The sequence below is a fragment of the Diadema setosum genome, chromosome 6, assembly GCF_964275005.1.
Source record: "Diadema setosum chromosome 6, eeDiaSeto1, whole genome shotgun sequence".
Lineage (NCBI taxonomy): Eukaryota > Metazoa > Echinodermata > Echinoidea > Diadematoida > Diadematidae > Diadema > Diadema setosum.
This window is the reverse complement of record NC_092690.1, coordinates 27,224,316-27,246,877: the sequence shown is the minus strand read 5'-3', so window position 1 is coordinate 27,246,877 and position 22,562 is coordinate 27,224,316. Positions and strand designations below refer to the sequence as shown.

Sequence of the window (22,562 nt, the reverse complement as noted above, 5' to 3'; positions counted from 1 at the left end):
TAGTGTATAGATGGTAGCCTCGTGTCCTCGAGTGTGCCCGCTGAAACATACCTTTAGTAAACCTTACACATTTCATTTTCTTCTTTGCTTTCTAGCAGTATAAGAATATTTTTTTTAGTGTTCGAACGATGCGATCACGTTTAAGCTTTTAATGAGTACATTTCAGATAAATTGCAAAGTAAAATTGGCTCGCTCGTTCTGCCCGTACTTATAGTAAAATGAAAAGTTTTCATAAGTTATTATCATAGTCCTTCGCAGTGATTTATTTTTCTATGTTTAATTCCTCAGAAATTTCAATTTAAATGTTCTATAAACGCGACTTTTATACTCTGTTTTTACAAAAAGGTCCCTACCGTGGGAGGGGTATCCCCCTCCCCACACCCTCCCCCCGCTCGGTCGCTTCGCTCCCTCGCCGAGGATCTCGCACCATCACATTATTAATGTGCTCCCTATGTTATGATCATAGTCCTTCCAACTGATTTTTTCAATATGTTAATTCCCTAGAAATTTGCTTTAAATTCTCTATAAACGTGACTTTTATACTCTGTTTTTACAAAAAGTCCCTACCGTGGGAGGGGGTATCCCTCCCACACCCTCACTCCGCTCGGTGTCTTCGCTCCCGCGCCGAGGATCTCACACAATCACATTATTATGTACTCCCGTATGTAATAATCATAGTCCTTCGCACTGATTATTTTTCACTATGTTTAATTCCTTAGAAATTTGCTTTTAATGGTCTATAAACGCGACTTTTGTACCCTGTTTTACAAAAGCTCCCTACAGTGGGGGGGGGGGGAATCCCCTTTCCACCCCCCCCCCCCCCCGCTCACTCGCTTCGCCCCCGCGCCGAGGATCTCACATCGTCACATAAATGTGCCCCCGTTGAGATTTTGCCCCCCCCCCAAAAAAAAACAAAAAAAAACAAAAAAAAAAAAAACAGAAGTGTTCCGGCGCGCTTGTTTGCAAGTCCGATTTACCCGTAGCCAAGTTTAGAGCGTGACCAAAACTTTTTTCCGGGTGATTCGCGGGGCTTGCCCGCAGAGGTACACGCATAACGCAAGTAAGAGGCCCTTAGCGGCAGCACCTCGCAGGCAACTCCCACGCAGGTACAGTACTTCGTAGTCCCGTATGCGGCCAAATTAATGACATTCTGTGGGTTTTTAGTTCAGTTACCAAAATGTGCAGATTGTCCTATATGCGCAGGCAAATCCACTTTTAACTGCCCATTTTGGTAACAGTTGAAGAGTTTGTTTGCAAAAACCGATAAGTCCATTTTTGAAGATTTGAATTACGGTCTCTGTCATAAAGTACAAAATAATACCTTTTAAATGATATATTGGTCACTACATATAAAGGTATATTTTTGATGTTATGGTCAAAAGAAGCAAAGATTTCTTATTATTCTCTTTATTTTTCTTGACCTTTAATAGCAAATATCTCCATTTTCTTATTATAATAAGAAAAATATGGACTTATCGGTTTTTAAATATGGACTTATCGGTTTTTGCAAACAAACTCTTCAGTTGATCTCGTCCCAAAATGTGCAGTTACCAAAATATGCCGTAACAAATACTGGGGCAGCATCACCCAAAGTTATAGGTGTGGAGATATTACCAATATGAACCTCCACACAAAAATTTCAAGGAAATCAGTCAAGGCGTTATCGTGGCCGCTAGAGTGCAAACAACAGCGGCGGCGGCGGAGGCGGCGGCGGAGACGACGTATGGATACGCTGCTGAATCCAAAGTATCCTCCGGCATACATGCTGGAGGATACAATAAACCACCTCACGTGAATATTCTGCGTGCACACTGCATAATGGATATTTTGATTATTACAAGGCATTCACGGAACATAAGGGTTATCGTACAGTATATTCACAGTATATTGATAATCGTCTGATTTGTCTGCTAACTTCTCTTGTTGTAAGATTGGTTGCAAACGATATGTTCTCCATATTCTTACAAGATCACGACAAACCAGGGAATGTAAAGACTAGCAGTGGCGTATCTGGCGGGGGGGGGGGGGGGGGGGGCAAGGGGGGCACGTGCCCCGGGCGCCACTCCTTGGGGAGCAAAGAAAAAAAAAAAAAAACGAAGAAGAAGAAGAAAAAAAAAAGAAAAGAAGAAGGGAAAAAATCGCTCGGAAGGGGGGGGGGGAGGGAGAATGTTCTGTGAGCTGAAATACAAAATTTTCGGCTCGCTCGCTGCGCTCTCTCGCCAAAATTTATATAGAAAAGAAGGTAAGAACAAAACGTGATGATGACAAAATGACAGTGTCTATTGTGTTCACACATGTCATTCTATATTTAGCAGGCAAAATGTTTCACGGAGCAGCGGCTGCAATTTCTTTCGTTTTGAAGCGATCGCCAATTGGATCAAAGAAGGCGCCAACGGTTTCGAACATGCGGGGGGGGGGGGGCGCAAAAAAACCCCGAATCAAACACGATAACAACAAAACGTAATGATGACGCGGAAATATACAAATTTCAGCTCACTCGCTCGTACTAATTCAGAGTATTTTTTCAAGTCCTCAGTTTGTTGGTATAAATCTATAAGCCCGTCACTATATCTTGATTAGAATTGTAAGATTTAATAAGCAAAAAATGACAAGAGTTTCATGATTTGTAAGCTGAAATACAAAAATTTTCGGCTCGCTCGCTGCGCTCGTTCGCCAAAATTTGTATAAAAAAAAGAGAAGAAGATAAGAACAAAACGTGACGATTACGCGGACAAAATGATAATGTTTATTGTGTTCACTCATGTCATTTCATATTTAGCAGCAAAATGTTTCACGGAGCAGCGACTGCAATTTCATTCGTTCTAAAGCGATCGCCGATTGGATCAAAAGAGGACGCCAACGGTTTCGAACATACGGGGGAGGGGGGGGGGGGGCGCAAAAAAATCAAATTAGATCAGAAAAAAAACGTAATGATGACGCAGAAATAAACAAATTTCGGCTCACTCGCTCGTACTAATTTAGAGTATTTTTTCAAGTCCTCAGTTTGTTGGTATAAATCGTCATCTATGGCATGTATGGGGTCGTCACTATAATTGTGAGATTTAATAAGCAAAAAATGACAAGAATTCCATGCTTTGTTAGCTGAAATACAAACATTTTCGGCTCGCTCGCTGCGCTCGCTCGCCAAAATGCATATAAAAAAGATAAGAACAATACGTGATGATGACGAGGACATATACAAATTTCAGCTTACTCGCTCGTACTAATTTACAGTATTTTTTAAAGTCCTCAGTTTTTTGGTATAAATCGTTATCTATAAGGCCGTCACTATATCTTAATTAGAATTGGTAAGATTTGGTAAGCAAAAAATGACAAGAATTCCATGTTTTGTAAGCTGAAATACAAAATTTTCGGCTCGCTCGCTGCGCTCGCTCGCCAAAATCTATCAAAATTCATTACATTTAAATCACCCTCAAAAAGATCCCTTTTAAGTGCTTGAAAAAGCATCATGTGGACTTTGTTTAAAGTTTCTACCGGGATGGTGTTGGGGTTGAACACTTTTTCAGAAATTAGGGTCGCAATTTTCGTGCTTGCCCCGGGCGCCGTTTTCCCTATATAGATACGCCACTGAAAACTAGTTCCATCAAACTTTCATATTTTGCTTCACAATGCAAACCGTGAATTGATCATTTCCCCAACGTTCAGTCTGTTTATTCAATTCTATCGTATAACATACCATATAACATACCATGTGCATTTAAAGTTTACATTTATTGTTCGTTTCCTGATAGATCGTAGTCTGGGTGCCCAAGTGAAATTTTGGGCCTAACCTTGTTTTACCCTCTGCCCGGCCTTATTTTTTTTTTTTTTGAATGGTTTCCCCTTATTTCGAGAGTGCTGAATTGCAATCTGGATGATGGAACTCTTGCGTCGTTGAGGGTTTTATGTTATCAAATTGGTAACCAAATTGGCTACTAGAACGGATATTCAAATATATTTCCTAGTGAATGGCGAAAAATATTGGACATGAAAATAAAGTTTTACCACATTTTATGGGTGCGAAATCCAAATATACATGATGCAACTTTTCGCATTCTACAATTATTGTTCTAGCGGATTCTAAGATATTCAAGATGGTCGGAAAAAACAAATTCCTACCTACTTTCTTTTCGATGGTGAAAAACAAAGTCTGAATCCGATTGAAGATACCTGTGACTCTGAGATATTTGAAATGCAGGCCAAAATTGAAACTTTGATATTAAGTCTTTCCGTATAAATCCCACATTTGAAATAAATTGAACTGATTACCCTATTTTCAGGATGCTGAATACAAATCTGGTTGATTTAGCTTTTGTTTCAATGAGGATTTTTTTTTCCATACCCAAGATGAATGAAAAAAAAATTGAAATTCAAATTGAAGTGTTTCCTTATATTTAAAATGCAGGCCAAAATTGAAATTTTCATATAAAGTCTTTCCGTATAAATCCCACATTTGAAATAAATCGAACTCATTACCCATATTTTGAGGGTGCTGAATACAAATCTGGTTGATTTAGCTTTTGTTTAAATGAGGATTTTTTTGTGTCCATACCCAAGATGACTGAAAAAAAAAATGAAATTCAAATTGAAGTGTTTCCTTATATTCAAAATGCAGGCCAAAGTTGAAATTTTTATATAAAGTCTTTCCGTATAAATCCCACATTTGAAATAAATCGAACTGATTACACATATTTTGAGGGTGCTGAATACAAATCTGGTTGATTTAACTTTTGTTTCAATGAGGGTTTTTTTTTTCCATACCCAAGATGACTGAAAAAAAAATGGAATTCAAATTGAAATATTTCCTTATAAAAGGTGAATTAATAAAATGTAATACGAACATGACAATGACCCTATTTCGAGGGTGCTGATTTGGAATCTTGTTGATGCAACTCTTGAATCCTTGAGGTTTTCGAGATGTTCAAGATTGCGGATATCTATTTTGGCGGCAATCTTGAATATCTCAAAAACCTCATTGATGCGAGACTTTCACCAACCAGATTCGGATTCAGCACACTTGAATTAGGGGAAAACCTTTGATTTATTGTCAAGTTATTCACATTTCAAAAGGAAATATACGGAAATTTCTCTCTTTTTTTTGCGGCCATTTGAATATCTCAAAATTATCAAGAATGCAAAATTTGAATCATCCAGACTCGGATTCCCTATCCTTCAAAAAAAAAAAAAAAAAGAAAGAAAAAAGAAAAAAAAAGATAAGAAAAACAAAACAAAAATCTTTTTTTTTGTTACATTTTCATTACTTATAAAGAAACACAGACATTAAGATCTTAATATGGCAGCCAATTGGCTGCAAATTTGAAGATCTTGAAACCCTCAAGAATGCATGAATTCGATCATCCAAATTCGGATTCAGCACTCTCGAAATGGAGTAAAGACATAAAAAAACATCGGATAGACGGTTAAACAAGGTTCAGCCTACAGTATCCAGACTATCTGAGCGCAGAAGAATCTTTGGAGAATCATTTTTGATTGAAAGAACACAGTGTACATGTTATGTGTTCGCATTGTGTGTCCACACAGGCAGCTCTGTGAACACACATCCTCGAACCTTGGGCTCTCCGTCTTACAGGAGTGTGTTCGACCATGTGAAGTTGTTGTTGTTGTTGTTGTTCATTTTCCATCTGTGAAGATGGCTGGATAGCCCATCATGGATTAAGAAGTTTATCATGGATTAAGAAGTATTTTTCTGAAGAACAAATGTCATGGAAGATTTTATTTCAATATTGGACCCAGAAAATTGGCGGAATGCCTTTGTGTTGGAAATTTAATTGCAAGAAAAATGATATATTAAGAATATGCAGAAGGAGAAAAATACCTGAGTTTTATATTGACCTTTTCTGTTCATGGTCTGAGTTAAAGTACATAGATATGTTTAATGTTAATGATATAAAGAAAGAAGTTGTTTGGAATAACAGTCATATTAGATATGACAATGAAATGTTATGTTTTCAGAGCTGGATAAAGGAAAATGTTATCACAGTGAAACAGATTATAGAAGATGGGGAGTGGAAAGACGTTACATTCATAAATGAAACCTTCCGAGACAGGCAGCTGCTCGCCTCATTTGAATTGTCTAAGTTAAAAAAAGCATTCCCCAGGTTTTGGTTAGACAAGTTACGTAATAATATACAGACTCCTGTACTGCTGCACACAGAAGAATTTGATGCCATTGAGTTGTCAACAGGTGATAAAATCAGTGTACAGAAAACGTCAGCTAAACATTATTATAGATTATTTTTGCATAAGAAAAAACAAGAACCTTCATGTTTATACCTCTGGCCAGGTTATTTGAATTTACCCTGTGATTTTGATTGGAAAAAGGTATTGCAATATAAGTTTCATCAGATTAATGATAACAGAATAAAGCAATTTAATTTTAAGCTTTTTCATCGAATACTGCCCAGTAAAGACAATTTGTTTAAATGGGAAATTTTGAACGATAATTTGTGTAGTGTATGTAATTGTAAAGAAACCACTTGTCATTTTTTGCTGAAATGCAAAAAAAAAATCAAAATGTATTGGAGAGTGGTTTCGGTTTTAATTCGAAATATTTTCGATCTTGTAATAGATATCAATGAAAAAGTCATTATTCTCGGATATGATATACGTAACAAAAAGATGAAATTAGTAAACCTTTTTTTTTTTTTTTTAATTATGCCCAATTCATTGTCTACAGGAATTATGTCAGAGAACGCAATGAAAGAAACAAATGTTTGTTCAATGTACATCATTTAATAGAACATTTGAAAGCGGAATTAAGATCTTATATCAGTTTGAAGTGCAACCAAACGAGATTCGATGATATTGGATTAAGAAGAATACGCAATTATTTTGGTTGGTACCATTGATGTACCATTGATACCATTGATGGCAACAATACTCAACAGCCAATCAAAATCAAGAATATCATGGAAGTTACCATTGGATGGCACAGTTACCATAATGGTAACCTTTATGCAACGTGCTCAAGATGTTTTTACGCACTGTGCCCCGCTCGACCCGGGTGAGTAGCTGCCTATACCTGGCAGCGCTTGGGTAATAATAATAGCAGGGCCCTCTGTTGGAGTAGTGACAACACTGAAAAGGCTACCCTGTGTAAATTAGACCTTATTAATAATATCATAATTACTCTAACTATTATTATCATTCATTATTTTCATTATTATTGTTGTTATTATTATTATTATCATTGTCATTATTATTATTATCATCATCATCATTACTATTATTATCATTATTAGTGCTACTACTACTACTATTGCTATTAATACTATATAACAAACCTAGGTGTTTGACGATGGGATGACCGTGCACTGCGATTTTCATACACAGCCAGAAGTTTCGCTTCAATTTGTACCTCATCACTCCCAAGTTCAGACCGCTGGCCTTCACAGGTGGATGTATGGTGTGGTAGCGTGTTAGACGATGGCTGTTCATTATGTCAAACTGTGTTGATAGAACACACATACACACACATTCTTTTTTTTTTAATCAAGAAAAATGCTTTGATAGGATGAGACCATGTAATAATTTCATGAACAAAATGGTTGTCAAAATCATAATCCACTTTTTCCTTCTCATACATCATTACTTCTAGATAAGTCAAGACAGATATGGCAAATTAGCACTGATCTTATCCCATAATGTCAAGGTGGAGCTGCAGAAATGAAGTAAGTATTTAACATCTCGAAGTAAAAAAAGCAAATCTCTTCCAAAATAATTATGAAAATTACGAGTTGCCATACGTGTAGCACAGTAGTATATTGTCTATACAATTTATGTTGTCATTACTTCTACAATTATTGTGGACAGGTTGATAATGGGTGTTCATACACAGTTCCAAGAAGACCAGGTGCATATAGTCAACGAATTAGGAGGTGACAAAAATAAAACAAAAACATATGCCGGATTGTATGCAAGTGAAGGTACGGGGTTCGATATTTCGTGAGGTCTTACTATGATATCTTCATTGGTCTGACAGATGAGGTTATGAACAAATATATATATATATATATATATATATATATATATATATATATCATATATCATAAAACATAGAGACAGTCACAAAAAATAAATATGATAGTAACAACACGATCCTCCGTACCTACTGAATTCATGTACCATTTTGGCTTTTTAACGTGCATTATTTTCTGTAGCAAAACTTGGTTTGGTTTGGTTTGGTTTTATTTCTGCCTTTTTCCAAATCACACATAACAAAGTATGAATACATATATTTAGAAATTAACATTACACGACGTATAGGTCAGCATACTGTCTTACAAATTCATTCAAATTATATATATATATATATATATACATAGCGTTCACAGTGTATGTATATAATATATATATATATATATACATATATATATATATATATACACACACATATATATATATATATATATATATATATATTCTGTGAACATGACAGTATTCAATGTTAGAGACGTATAGCATAATATCACTCACAAAAAATCGTGGAATTAACAGTTGTAAATGTAAATAATGATTGATTATTCATTCAGAATATGTCATGTTGTTACAATAAACGAATTTCAGAAAAAGAATAAAAAAGGGAAATTTGAATGAATTGATTTTAAAATTAAGCATTTTTATCTAATATAATAATGGAAAAGCAGGAGACCGCGATCACAAACAGCAGCTTGACATGTATCGAGGCCTCGAGGTAAAATTCGAAACATAAATTTGATTTACATAACTGTATACCGGACGTGTCTACAAAATAGAATCAATAATCAAATCCAAAACATCGTATAGTAATTTGAGAGGTCAAAAATAAAAGGAAAATTCAAAATAGTTATCGTTTATCTATTTTCAACAGGCATTCTTTACTATAATACTGTGCTGCGGTGAGTGCTGTGCTGTGCTGTGCTGTGAATGCTATGAAATACAATTTCATTGATATATATATATATAACATGAATGAAAATCAACATATTGCTCACGGGTAGATAAAATCTAACAGTCGGTGAACTATAACAAAGTATTCCTCGAACGCCATAATGTTTTAATTTTCGAATACGAATTTTGTGATCAATAGTATCAAATGCCTTACTCAGGTCCATAAAAATTCTGATATGTTCCTTATTAATAAAAGCTTTGATTATTAATTTGTCACAAAGATGAATAATGGCGTAATCTGTAGATTTTTTTTTTTCGAAATCCGAATTGATTCAGAATAAGAATTTCATTCTCATCTTTTGTAAACGATTTTCTCCAAAATTTTTGATATGCTGGGAAGAAGGGATATTGGACGGTAAGTTTTTAGTTGTGTTTGACCGTCTTTTTTTATGGATGGGAATCACTTTTGCGATTTACAGTGAGTTTGGGCAGCGGCCTGAATTGAGAGATATGTTGAATATGTGTAATAGTGAGGGTGCGATAAATAATCTGTTTAAGGAGATAAACACTTAAGCCAGAGGCTTACTGGATTTGAGATCTTTTGCAATGCTTGTTCAAGGACAAATAAGCTACAGTGCAATAATTCTTCGATTCTATTCAATTTATTTACTCATAATTTTGTAGCAGCTAATATGCTGATAACAGAACTAATAAGGTACCTTACTTTTTCTGTTAACTTGAAAATCTTATCTTCTCTTTATACAGTTGCTTATTTAAAAGCAAAATCCTATTTACTATTTTACACTGAAAATATCTCAACCCAACGTCCACAGTAAAACGAAATATCATAATGTGATACTTTTCCATTCTGACAGTTTCAGGGGGACTATCCAAATATCGTTCCCATTTAGAACATATCAAAGGCAAACATTTTGTTGTTCAAAGAAGAGCTTTATAAATACACATCATTTAAATTCTTGCCGTAGTATTTTGATATGTGATGGCAATAATGGATCTACAATATTTTGTTCACATCTTTGAAAATAACCACCAAACCGACACTTGATTACTTAAGTCACCGAATAATATGACAGGTATTTAAGTTTCAAACAAAATTACCGTTCACAACCTTTATGGGTCAACAAATTTCCCTTGTTACCAACCAAATCGTTGATATACCTGATACCTTTTTCATGCCAAGATTTCAAAAATTTTATGCCCGATTTGAATAGAACTATTTCTCCACGATCCCTCTGAACGACATAATAAGGACATGGCATAGAATACATCTTTCCAAAATGAATTTACAAATTCGTGCGATAAAGCTAAAAAATATTCATTGCCAAATCCTTTTTGAAATGGCTTTGTAATAAATGACTGCATTAAATGACTGACGTCATTACACGTTCCTAAAACCATCCTTTGAATCCATGTCAGTTTTAATGACACACCAAAATAGTCAACATCTGGCATTCTAAGACCCCCCTCTTCATATGTACCAACCGTTTCCTACTAATTTTATATGGCTTATTTTCTCATATAAACTTAAAAAAGAAGTTTTTATGATGTTCATTAACTTAGCTGAGGGAGCTGATATTGACATAAAAAAAGATGATTGAACTGAGGCAACAGTAATGAATGATTTAACTATTGTAGCTCTTCCCAAAACCGTGATATTTCGTTTAATCCAAGAAATCATCTGACGTTTTACCCTATCGAAAATCATATCATAATAATAATCCGATATTTTATCAATTACAAGATGGAAATCTGTACCAAGATAACGGAAAAAATCATCCCGCACAAAATGCACTTGTATTTCAGTTTCTAGGTCATCATTACAATTTGATGCGCCACCCCAAACTGCATTTTTTTTTTGCATATTGATCTTCAACCCACTACATTTTCCAAGTGAGTCCAAAATACGTAGAGCACTGCGGAAACATTTGTACCATCTAAAAATTAATAGTGCTGTTTCATCTGCATACTAGTAGACTTGCTAAGGGGGTAAACGCTGCATTTTTTAGTACAAATGTCCTACTTGGCACAGATGTTCCCTAGGGTAATTGAAAAATTTTCATCTAAAGAGACATTCTGTATCTATGCAAATAAGCCTTAATTTGCGTAATTTATGCAGAAATACATATAAAAATTATTTAAAAATATATGTGCATCCAGCGAAAATACCTAACTTGGTAGAAGTATTCTATAGAGTAAGTGGAAACAATTCCAGCAAAAATTGATTTCATACCTATGTAAATAAACATAAATTTACATAATTATGCAAGTTATTCTGCAAAAATCTGCATTTTTGAGAGGATTTCTAAACTATTAAGCACTGGATCTTGTAGTACAAAGTTTGAACCTGGGATGGATGTTCCTTGGGTCAAAAATAAATGATTCATCTGAAGAGACAAAATGTCTCTATGCAAACATCTGTTATTTGCATAATATGCATATCAATACCTACACATCTATAGATAATCAGAACAAACAAAAAGCCTCAACGTGACAATGTCTTAAATCGCTCTGAACTTGATATCCAAACAAAAACCTAATGGAATAAGACAATATTCTCACAACAACACTTTTCAGTTGCTTAACTATTGTTTCCATATTGTTTAATTAACTTAGGAATTTTATGCATAAATTATGTAAATAAGTACACCAGACGTGAAATTTCAAAACATATTGATCTTTGAAATAATTTTTGCTATCAATTTTCCCTTATTGCATAAATGCTTTGCAGGAAGGAGAAAAATAGCAATCGATAGTGACACTCTTTAGATATGATTATGCAAATCTAACAGTAGGGCCTACATTATGAACAGATGCTAACTGGAACAATATTGCTTACAAAAGGACTGTTTTCCCCTTGCAATTAGTACACAACTGAGGTCATGGTTAGAAAATCATTACAAAAAAAAAACACTATCATAGTGAAAGTGTGAATTCTGTTTTCCATTGTATTTTGTAGGCAATCAAGCGAATAAGAGGCTTTGTACATCAAACTGATTATAAACTTGTGCAAATTATGTGGATGCAAGGGTATCTGCACACATTAAGAACGTACAAGCTTGAGTTAGAAACAAAGTCTGTTTCTGGAAAAAAAAAGTTAACTCAGTATACTATGAGCTACTATGGCATGGAAACTATGCTAGGAAATTTATACACAATAACATTTTGATAAGGCAATAATATGCAAAAATTGTCATGTGAACTATATAAGAGATGTTGTACTTTAAGTCAAATAATGTCAGTCTCTGACTTACGATCAGTCAATTTCAACCATAAATCAAAGCAGAAATAATATATTCATAGCCATAAAAAAGTATATTTGATGGCTTTTACAATTACTAGGATGTGATTTGTCAACAGATCGTCACAGGCTACTGTTTACGAGAATCGTAAATATCATATTCTCCCTGGTTGTGATTGTTTTCCCTTGGGATAATGTAACTCCCTGGCGGTCCAAAGAATGTCATATTCCACCACATATCAGCTAATACCTGTATAGATGATCATGACCTACATGATCTTGACGCTTTTTCCAAAAAAAAAAAAATTTACTGGTTTAGTGTAAAGATGTCAGAGGTTAAATCAAAAGAAATACACAGGTAAAAATGCAAAAGGTAAGAATGTCAGAGGTTATTCATGTGTACATCAATATAAACTTCCATGCGACCCATACATTAAATGTAATGATGGTAATGACTGTACCATGTCACTGAATTCCATGTCCTTTCCTACTTATCAAGAGGAAACAAAAACACTTGAGAGGGGACGGCTTAACATTTTTTTTTCGATAATCAACAAAGGTATCACTGTCAGGTAGAACATGCACAAATATGTACTAAGTTTCATGATACCTTGATTCATATTCAAGATATGAAAGAAAAAGTGAAATATAGCACTTTCATCTGAGCTTTGACATTTTGGCAGGAAATTTCCCAGAGAATATCCATTAGGTAATACATGTATATATTAAGTATCAAGAAAAATCCTACAAGCATTGCAAAAACTTGAGGGAAATAGTGAAATTCTGAGGGCCCAATTGACCTTGATCTTTGACCCCTGACCTTTGACAAATGACCCCTAAATTCCCTAGAAAATCCCTGGCAGTACCAAGTTCCATGAAGACACCTTTAACCATTTGCGAGATACAGAGAAAAAAAGTGAGATTTTAGTATTTTTACCTGAACTTTGACCTTTGACCTCTTGACCTGAAACTCTCCGCAGAATCTTATTTTTGTAGTACATTGTATGCAGTCACTAAGTTTGAAGAAAGTACCTTCAGACATTGCATAGATATGGGGAAAATGAAATTTTAGCATTGACCTTGAACTTTTTGACCTTTGACCTCTTGCAGATTTTACTTAAAAACTGCTTAATCACTTGCCCCATCATACGTCATCTTTGGACCAGGTTTGGTGAAATTTGCATAATCCAGTCTTGAGTTATCGCGTAAAGTGATACAATTTCTTAAGTCAACCTTGACAATTGACTTCTGGTACATTCGGGTATTAATATGCACAGTATGCTAATTAGGTGGTATTTGCGTATACAAATAGTGTTTTGATATTACAAACCATTTCCTTTTGACTAAAGGAAATGCATACTACTTCCGTAGTTTTCATCATAAAATGCAGTTCTTAGACTGTAGGAAAAACTTTAAAAATAATGTTTTTATTTTACTTTCTTTAGTAATTATGTAAATTAGCTGGTAATGATGGTCAATTATTCAAATTCTTTTCTCATTTTGTTTCACAAAGTGTTTCTAACGGGTTATATCTATCTAGGATAAGATTTAAAGGAAGTTTCATTAAGGCTTCATTAAGGCTTTTCGTTCTGATTATCTATAGATGAGTAGGTAATGATATGCACATATATGCAAGTAACAGGTTGTTTGCATAGAGACAGTTTGTCTCTTCAGATGAATCATTTACTTTTGACCCAAGGAACATCTATCCCAGGTTCAAACTTTGTACTACAAGATCCAGTGTTTAATAGTTTAGAAATTCTTTCAAGAATGCAGATTTCTGCACAATAACTTGCGTAATTATGCAAATTTTATGTTTATTTACCTAGGTATGAAATCAATTTTTGCAGGAATTGTTTCCACATACTCTATAATATACTTCTACCAAATTAGGTATTTCCACTGGATGCACATATATTTTTTAATAATTTTACTTTCACCAGGTGCAAATTCCGAATTAACATCCCAAGAATTTCTACGCATAACAAAAACAAGTAGGGGGATAATGGGTCTCCTTGCCTATATACATCCCCTTTCTATCCGAAATCTGCGTGTAGGCAAGTATATCATTTAAATTCTAATGTTTTCACCAATAAATCGTCCCTTCAAAAAATCCGTTTGGTTGCCATGAATGATACGACCTTGAATTCTTTCGCACCGACAAAGATCCCTTTCACCAGGTGCGAATTCCGAATTTAGTACAGTTTTGAGTCTACTAGCAATACAACTTGACAGTATCTTATAAACAACATAAAACAACGAAATTGGTCTCCAGTTTTTTGATAAAATGTCTCACTTCATCACCCTTAGAAAGTAATGTTATCAAGCCAGTCTTTTGCGAAAGAGACAAATTTCCTGAAGTGCAAGCAAAGTTCATACTACGCACCATATATATATATATATATATATATATATATATATGAAGAGTTTGTTCGCAAAAACCGATAAGTCCATTTTTGAAGATTTTGAGTTACGGTCTCTGTCATAAAGTGCAAAATAATATCTTTTAAATGATATATTGTTCACTACATATAAAGGTAAATTTTTGAAGCTATGGTCAAAAGAAGCACAAATTTTCTTATTATTCTCTATATTTTTCTTGACCTTTAATCGCAAATATCTCCATTTGGCAAATATGGACTTATCGGTTTTTGCGAACAAACTCTTCATATATATATGTATATATGCCTAACTCTGCAAAAAATACTTTAAAAAATTCTACTGTCAATCCATCTTGCCTTGGAGCTTTTTCATTTTTAATGTTCCTCAATGCATGCTCAATTTCACTATAAGAGATTCCTCCCTCTGATAACTCACGCTCTTCATCTGTGAGATATTGAAAATGATGTTCACTTACATCAGAAAAAAAGTTCTTCTGCATCACAGTGTGCGTGAAATCTATACAAATGTTCATAATATGAAATAATTTATTTTTTATTTTCTTCTTGATTCTGCAACGCTGTATTATTATCATTGATCAATTTCACAGATGTTTTTTTTGTACTATCCTTTGTTTTTCCAAGTTCAGAAAATATTTTGTTGGTTTTTCTCCAAATTGCATTTCTTGCAGCAGTAGCCTATTTGCTGCCCTTCCAAATTTCTGTTGTCTAAATAGTTCCAATTCTTCTCTCACACAATGACTTAATCTTATCTATATTTTCTCTGGTATTTATATTTTGATCTAACAATCTTTCTAATTCAACTATGTCGTGAACAAGATCATTTTCTACATTTTCTGCCTTTTTCATCTATCGAATACTAGTAGCATACAGAATTGTAACTGCTCTCAGTTGCATCAAAAGTGTATCAAACTAGAAATGTCGCTTTGCGACTGGTATGCCTCCGCCATAATGCATGATTCTCCTAATAGGTCTAGATAGTACATGTGGACAATGTGTGATAATATTTTCACAAAATTGGCAAAATATTAAATTGACAAGTTTGTCACAAATGTGTTGAATGTTCACCTTCCTTGACCTAGGTTTAATTGAATGAATAGGAGAGCATGTATTTGGGATCTAAGGACTTTAACTTGACTTTGACCCATTCATACGTTTATGCATTGAGTAATTTTCATGGTATGGAGAAAAAGTGCAATTTCTGTATTGAATAGTAAATTGTTATCATTTTCATCTGGCCTTTGACCCTAAGATTCATAAGATATTCGCTGTCAGGCAGAACATGCATAAATATGTAGTACGTTTCAAGATAACTTGAGCCACTTCCGAGATATGGAGGAAAAACTTAGTTCAGCACTTTCACTTGATCTTTGACCTTTTGACCTTTAAGGCAAAAACCAAAGAAAAGAAAATTTCCAGAGAATCTCTATTAGGTTACACATGCATACACCAAGTGTTCCAAAAGAATAATCCTGCTGGCATTGCATAAACATGAGGAAAATAGTAAAATTTTGAAGTGTTGCCCTTGACCTTTGACCCCTGACCTTTGACCCATGAACCCTAAATTCGCTAGATAATCACTGCCAGTCAGTACATGTATTATACTATGTTCCATGAAGATACCTTGAACAATCAAGGTACAAAGAAAAAAGGTGAAGTTTTAATATTTCTACTTGACCTTTTGACCTTTGACCTTTGACCTCATGACTCAAACTTTCACCAGAGAATCTTAATTGGGTAGTACATGTATACACTAAGTTTCAAGAAAATATCTTCAGGCATTGCATAGATATGACGGAAATAGTGAAATTTTATGTATTTGACCTTGATCTTTTGACATTTGACCTTGAGCATGTGCACCCAAAAGTTGATATGCACAGCTTCACCCCCTAATACACATGCATGCCAAGTTTAATTAGGATACCTCAAAAGGTTTTGATAGTTACCCTGTCCACAAAATTCATTACGGACGGACGGACGGAAGGACGGACGGACGGAAGGACGGACGGACGGAAGGACGGATTGACGGACAATCCGAAAACATAATGCCTCCGGCACCACTTCGTGGCGGAGGCATTAAAAAACAAAACAAAATAAAAACTGGTCATTAATAACAAATTTATAATCACCTTTACTGACGTTTTCTAACTTATTGTTTACCATCAAGACAACCAAAATCAAGATACTGTAAAGTAACCCCATATACCTTCTCCATAATAAGGTCAACACTGTAATTCAGATTCTTTCAAAAATGCATTATTAAACTTCCAATAACTGAATTACATTGGTGAGTAAGTCTAATTTAAACACATCTTTGAATTCAAGTTGAGAATATAGAACAACGGCGTAAAAGTTCTGTCGATATCGCTGCAGACTTGTCTGTTCATAACGCATGTATTTCTTTTATATTTTGTCGCGGCATTGTCTTACCTTCTGGAAAGGGTCGAAACAGGATTTTGAGATACAGATCAATATAACATATACACTCTATAAGTATAAAAGCGTTCATAGGGGGAATATACGTCTAAAAACGAGGTATCTTCAGGGAAATTCGTTCCAAAAGGGGAAAGTTTTTATTCCACTAAGGTTTTGATAAATGTTTTTCAAAGCCATATCATTGATCTGGGGCCTCAGTACTACTCCACAAATGGCATAGTGTGTATAGATAGAGGACTGTACCATCAATACAATTTAGGGGAGATTGGAAGGGATGCAAAAAATGGGTATATTGGATGTGCATAGAAAGCGGGTCATTGGGAGAATTTAGGTATATCTACTGTTTCTAATAAGACTTTTTTTTTTTCTCATGAACATACAAAATCTAGTGGTATAACATGGATTTTGTGCTCTCGTCAATTCAATTCTGCATTGAGCGTATATATTAGTGAATATTTTTTCTAAAAGGGCAATATTTGCATTGTTGTGACTATTTCCATGCTTTTTATCTAAATTCCTCTATCAAAACTATCATTTATTCCCTATTTCCCTAATGGGTGGAAATAGCGTAATTACATATATATATGTATGTATATATATATATATATATGTATATACATATGCATTTGATTATAAATATACATACACATAAATTGAAGAGTTTGTTTGCAAAAGCCCATAAGTCCATATTTGTCAAACGGAGATATTTGCCATTAAAGGTCAAGAAAAATAAAGAGAATAATAAGATTTTTTTTGCTTCTTTTGATCATAACTTCAAAAATGTACCTTTATATGTAGCGACCAATATATCATTTAAAAGGTATTATTTTGTACTTTATGACAGAGACCGTACTTCAAATTCTTCAAAAATGGACTTACCGGTTTTTGCAAACAAACTCTTCTAAAAGTGTGTGTGTTTGTGTGTGTTTGTGTGCAGTGGCGTATCTAGGGAAAACGGCGCCCGGGGCAAGCACGAAAATTGCGCCCCTAATTTCTGAAAAAGTGTTCAACCCCAACACCATCCCGGTAGGGACTTTAAACAAAGTCCACATGATGCTTTTTCAAGCACTTAAAAGGGATCTTTTGAGGGTGATTTAAATGTAATGAATTTTGATAGATTTTGGCGAGCGAGCGCAGCGAGCGAGCAGAAAATTGTTGTATTTCAGCTTACAAAACATGGAAGTCATTTTTTGCTTACCAAATCTTACAATTCTAATCAAGATATAGTGACGGCCTTATAGATAACGATTTATACCATGAAAAAACTGAGGACAAAAAATACTCTAAATTAGTGCGCGCGAGTAAGCTGAAATTTATGTCCTCGTCATCATCACATATTGTTCATATCTTTTTTTATATAAATTTTGGCGAGCGAGCGCAGCGAGCGAGCCGAAAATTTTTGTATTTCAGCTTACAAAACATGGAATTCTTGTCACTTATTGCTTATTAAATCTCACAATTATACTGACGACCTTATAGATAACGATTTATACCAACAAACTGAGGACTTGAAAAAATACTCTGAATTAGTACGAGCGAGTGAGCCGAAATTTGTTTATTTCTGCGTCATCATTACGTTTTTTTCTTATCTTTTTTGATTTTTTTTGCGCCCCCCTCCCCCGTATGTTCGAAACCGTTGGCGTCCTCTTTTGATCCAATCGGCGATCGCTTCAAAACGAATGAAATTGCAGTCGCTGCTCCGTGTAACATTTTTCCTGCTAAATACAAAATGACATGAGTGAACACAATAGACATCATTTTGTCCGCGTCATCGTCACGTTTTGTTCTTATCTTCTTCTCTTTTTTTAATACAAATTTTGGCGAGCGATCGCAGCGAGCGAGGAGAAATTTTTTTGTATTTCAGCTTACAAATCATGAAACTCTTGTCATTTTTTGCTTATTAAATCTTATACAATTCTCATCAAGATATAGTGACGGCCTTATAGATAACGATTTATACCAACAAACTGAGGACTTGAAAAAATACTCTGAATTAGTACGAGAGAGTGAGCCGAAATTTGTATATTTCCGCGTCATCATTACGTTTTGTTGTTATCTTGTTTGATTCGGGGTTTTTTTTTGCGCCCCCCCCCCCCCTGTATGTTCGAAACCGTTGGCGCCTTCTTTTGATCCAATTGGCGATCGCTTCAGAACGAAAGAAATTGCAGGCGGTGCTCCGTGAAACATTTTGCCTGCTAAATATAAAATGACATGTGTGAACACAATAGACACTGTCATTTTGTCATCATCACGTTTTGTTCTTACCTTCTTTTTTATATAAATTTTGGCGAGCGAGCGCAGCAAGCGAGCCGAAAATTTGTGTATTTCAGCTCACAGAACATGGAATTTTTGTGTGGACACAATAAACATTGTCATTAGCTTTTGTCCGCGTCATCATCGTGTTTTGTTTTTATCTTGTTTGATTTGGTTTTCTGCACCCTCCCCCTCCCCCCCTCCCCACCATTCTCCCTCCCCCTTCCGGGCGAGTTTTTTTTTTTTTTTTTCCTTCTGTTTCTCCTTTTCTTTTTTTTTTCTTCTTCTTCTTCATTATTTTTTTCGTTTTTTTGCGTCCCCAAGGAGTGGCGCCCGGGGCACGGTCACAAAGCTTCGTATGAACGATGCGTTCGTACAAATGTCACTGTTCGTACGAATTCTGGAGTTCGTAGAGATTCGTGGATGGGGCACAGATTCTTACGGCCTTCTTACAAATTTCGTACGAACGATGTTTAATTCGCAAGAACAACTAAAGACCTTTTAGAGAAACAAAATGATTTTCAGTTATACAATGGCCGTAGAATTCGTACGTTTTTCGTAAGAATACCTTGAGTTAAGGCTCGGTCAAAAATGCCCTTACGAACTGCTACGAACGCCATACGAACGAGTTGTAGACGATTTCGTAAGATCTTCTTAAGAAGGCCGTACGAAACCAGCGTTCGAAGACCGTTCGTAGACCGTTCGTAAGTTCGTAGCCTGGTCGATAGTCTTGTCTAAGATTCTTTTTTTAACTCCTAACGAAACCCTCTCTTTGTAAGACGGCCGTATGAACGTCGTACGAACATTGTAAGAACTACGCAAGATTTTGTAGGATCGAGAGACAATTCTAGAAGCCTTGTTTCAACTGTTACATAATTTTCGACAGGACATGGTCAGCGTCTTTTTAACAACCTCACACAATATACAAAAAATCGTGAAATCTTCTCACGAATGACTTAAGAGTGCCGTAAGTTGCAGGTACGATCAATTTACGACAAAAAGAAATCGTAAGATGACCGTAAGTCTGACGAAAGAATAATTCAGGGCATTCTTACGAAAAACTTACGAATTCTGCGGCCATTGCATAACTGAAAATCATTTCGTTTCTCTAAAAGGTCTTAAGTTGTTCTTGCAAATTGAACAGCGTTCGTACGAAATTTGTAAGAAGGCCGTAAGAATCTGTGTCCGATCTACGAATCTCTACGAATTCCAGAATTCGTAAGAACAGTAACATTCGCATTGTTCGTACAAAGCTTTGTGACCGTAGCTTTATTCTTTCGTCAGACTTACGGCCATCTTACGAAAGACGAAAGAGCCCGCTATGAACAACTTAAGACGTTCTTAGAATCATCGTAAGAATTTAAGGCTTCTAGAATTGTCTATCGACCCTACAAAATCTTGAGTAGTTAAATGTTCGTACGACGTTCGTACTCTCGCCTTACGGAGAGAGGGTTTCATACGAAGTTAAAAAAAAAAATCTTGGACAAGACCATCGACTAGACTACGAACTTACGAACGGTCTACGAACGGTCTACGAACGCTGGTTTCGTACGGCCTTCTCAAGAAGATCTTACGAAATTGTCTAAAAATCGTTCGTACGGCGTTCGTAGCAGTTCGTAAAGGCATTTGTGACCGAGCCTTTACTAGCCACTAACTAGGAAGGGGTCCAACTTGCTGCGTCCGTTGAATGCCGTTCAATCTTCTCACACTGTATAACAAGACCGTGCATCACAAAACGAACCAAAAGTCGCACCCCTGTTATTTACATGAGGACGCAAACTTAAAAGGCGAAACGGGTCAACCAAGGCAATATTGGGTTTTTCATATTTTCTGAAATAGCTACCCTTCTTCTACATTATCCTTAAGTTTGGGATCATAAAATGAATGTGAAAGCGCATTTTCAGCTGCTTTTTCTACAACTTTTTTTTTGTAGTGTGTCTTAAAGGCCCCTTTTCATTTCTTGATAACCCTTTTGCATACTTTTCATCTTCAAGTCTACAGTATCTTTTGAATGGATGAGGCTACTAATTTGAAAGTTGGCATTAAAGATACAATTTACCTTTGGGAGCAGTGATTTAATTTTTTTTTAGTTATCACATTTGATGCATAATGTGTAGGTCAGTTGTATCACCAAACGTCCTATCATATAAAAAAGAATTGCAATAAAACCTAAAATATAGGGAGATATCACTGTTTTTCTCATTAAATCATAACTGTAGACGGTTTAGTCTAGAAACAATCTTATCATAACTATTGTTCACATTTGTATATTTAACAATACTTTACATTGATTATTCTGATTAGAATTTTTACAATGTCGGTTGTTTCTATGTCAAACTCGCATTTTAGAACTATTTTGAAGCACCAAGGCCGGGGTTTTGTTTTATCTGCAAATGGTAGAAAATGCCTTTAATCTTGGACAAAATTTGGTAATATAGCTTATTCAATTTCAGCCTAGTCTGATAATCTCTTCATTGTTGTTGCTCCGGTGGTTTACACCCTCTTTTTTGTCCCATCTTATCGCACAGCTAGCACTGTTTAGTGAAGATTTAGCGCTTTATAGACACTGTCCTTCAGAGCCTCTTTTCTAGGTTCGCATTTTTTTCCGGAGTGTGTGCTTTCTTTCCAGTATTTAGATATGTTACGAGAGTCAATTCAGTTGAGCTATGCTCCTGACGGTGGTTTACACACTGTTTTTTTTTTATTTTTTATTTCCATTCATCGCACAGAGTGTGTGCTTTCTTTCCAGTATTTAGATAGGTTAGGAGAGTCCATTTCAATTGAGCTACACATCATTTTAAAGCTTAGAGTGTTTTCCATCAGCCATTAACTAAAATCCTTGTTTGGCGATTTTTTTTTTTTTTTTTGTGATGCAGGGTCACATATTTAGGCCTATATACATATACATGATATTCCCTTGAATTGTTGTTTTGCCTGCCAGTGTACTTCACTGTCACAAAAGCAACATTATTGTACTTACTTCTGTGTCAGACGGGTTCACCGGCATAAGACGTGTCTCATAGTAGCCGCCCTCTGTGACGAAGGCGCTGATAACAGCAGATACCACATCCTCGGACATGATTCGAAATCCGTAGATCATGTACTGACCGGGAAAGAAAGCTCGGAAAGTGACACTTCGAGTGCACCAGGTAGTACTGGGTAACATTGGCTTACTAAATGAAATCGTGTGATGGGGTATATACGACCGTATACCGGCTTTGGAAAAGACGCACTCTGTTTCTGCACCAATCGAAATGGGAGGGAACAGAAACAAGATGGGTACACGCACATCAGAACATCAGTAAGGGAAAGTGTTAGTTGAGGAC

General features: G+C 35.4%; 1 protein-coding gene across 1 annotated transcript in view; it reads right to left on the bottom strand.

The window, feature by feature from the left end:
* The window catches only part of LOC140229416 (uncharacterized), a 29,687-nt gene that overhangs the window by 6,624 nt on the left and 501 nt on the right, over positions 1–22,562 (bottom strand). Inside the window, exons 2-3 of the mRNA XM_072309668.1 lie at positions 22,217–22,476; positions 7,305–7,467 (exon numbers count right to left, since the gene is read on the bottom strand). Coding sequence (XP_072165769.1) covers positions 7,305–7,467; positions 22,217–22,402 — 349 coding nt within the window. The 5' untranslated portion in view covers positions 22,403–22,476. The remainder of the gene's footprint in view (positions 1–7,304; positions 7,468–22,216; positions 22,477–22,562) is intronic.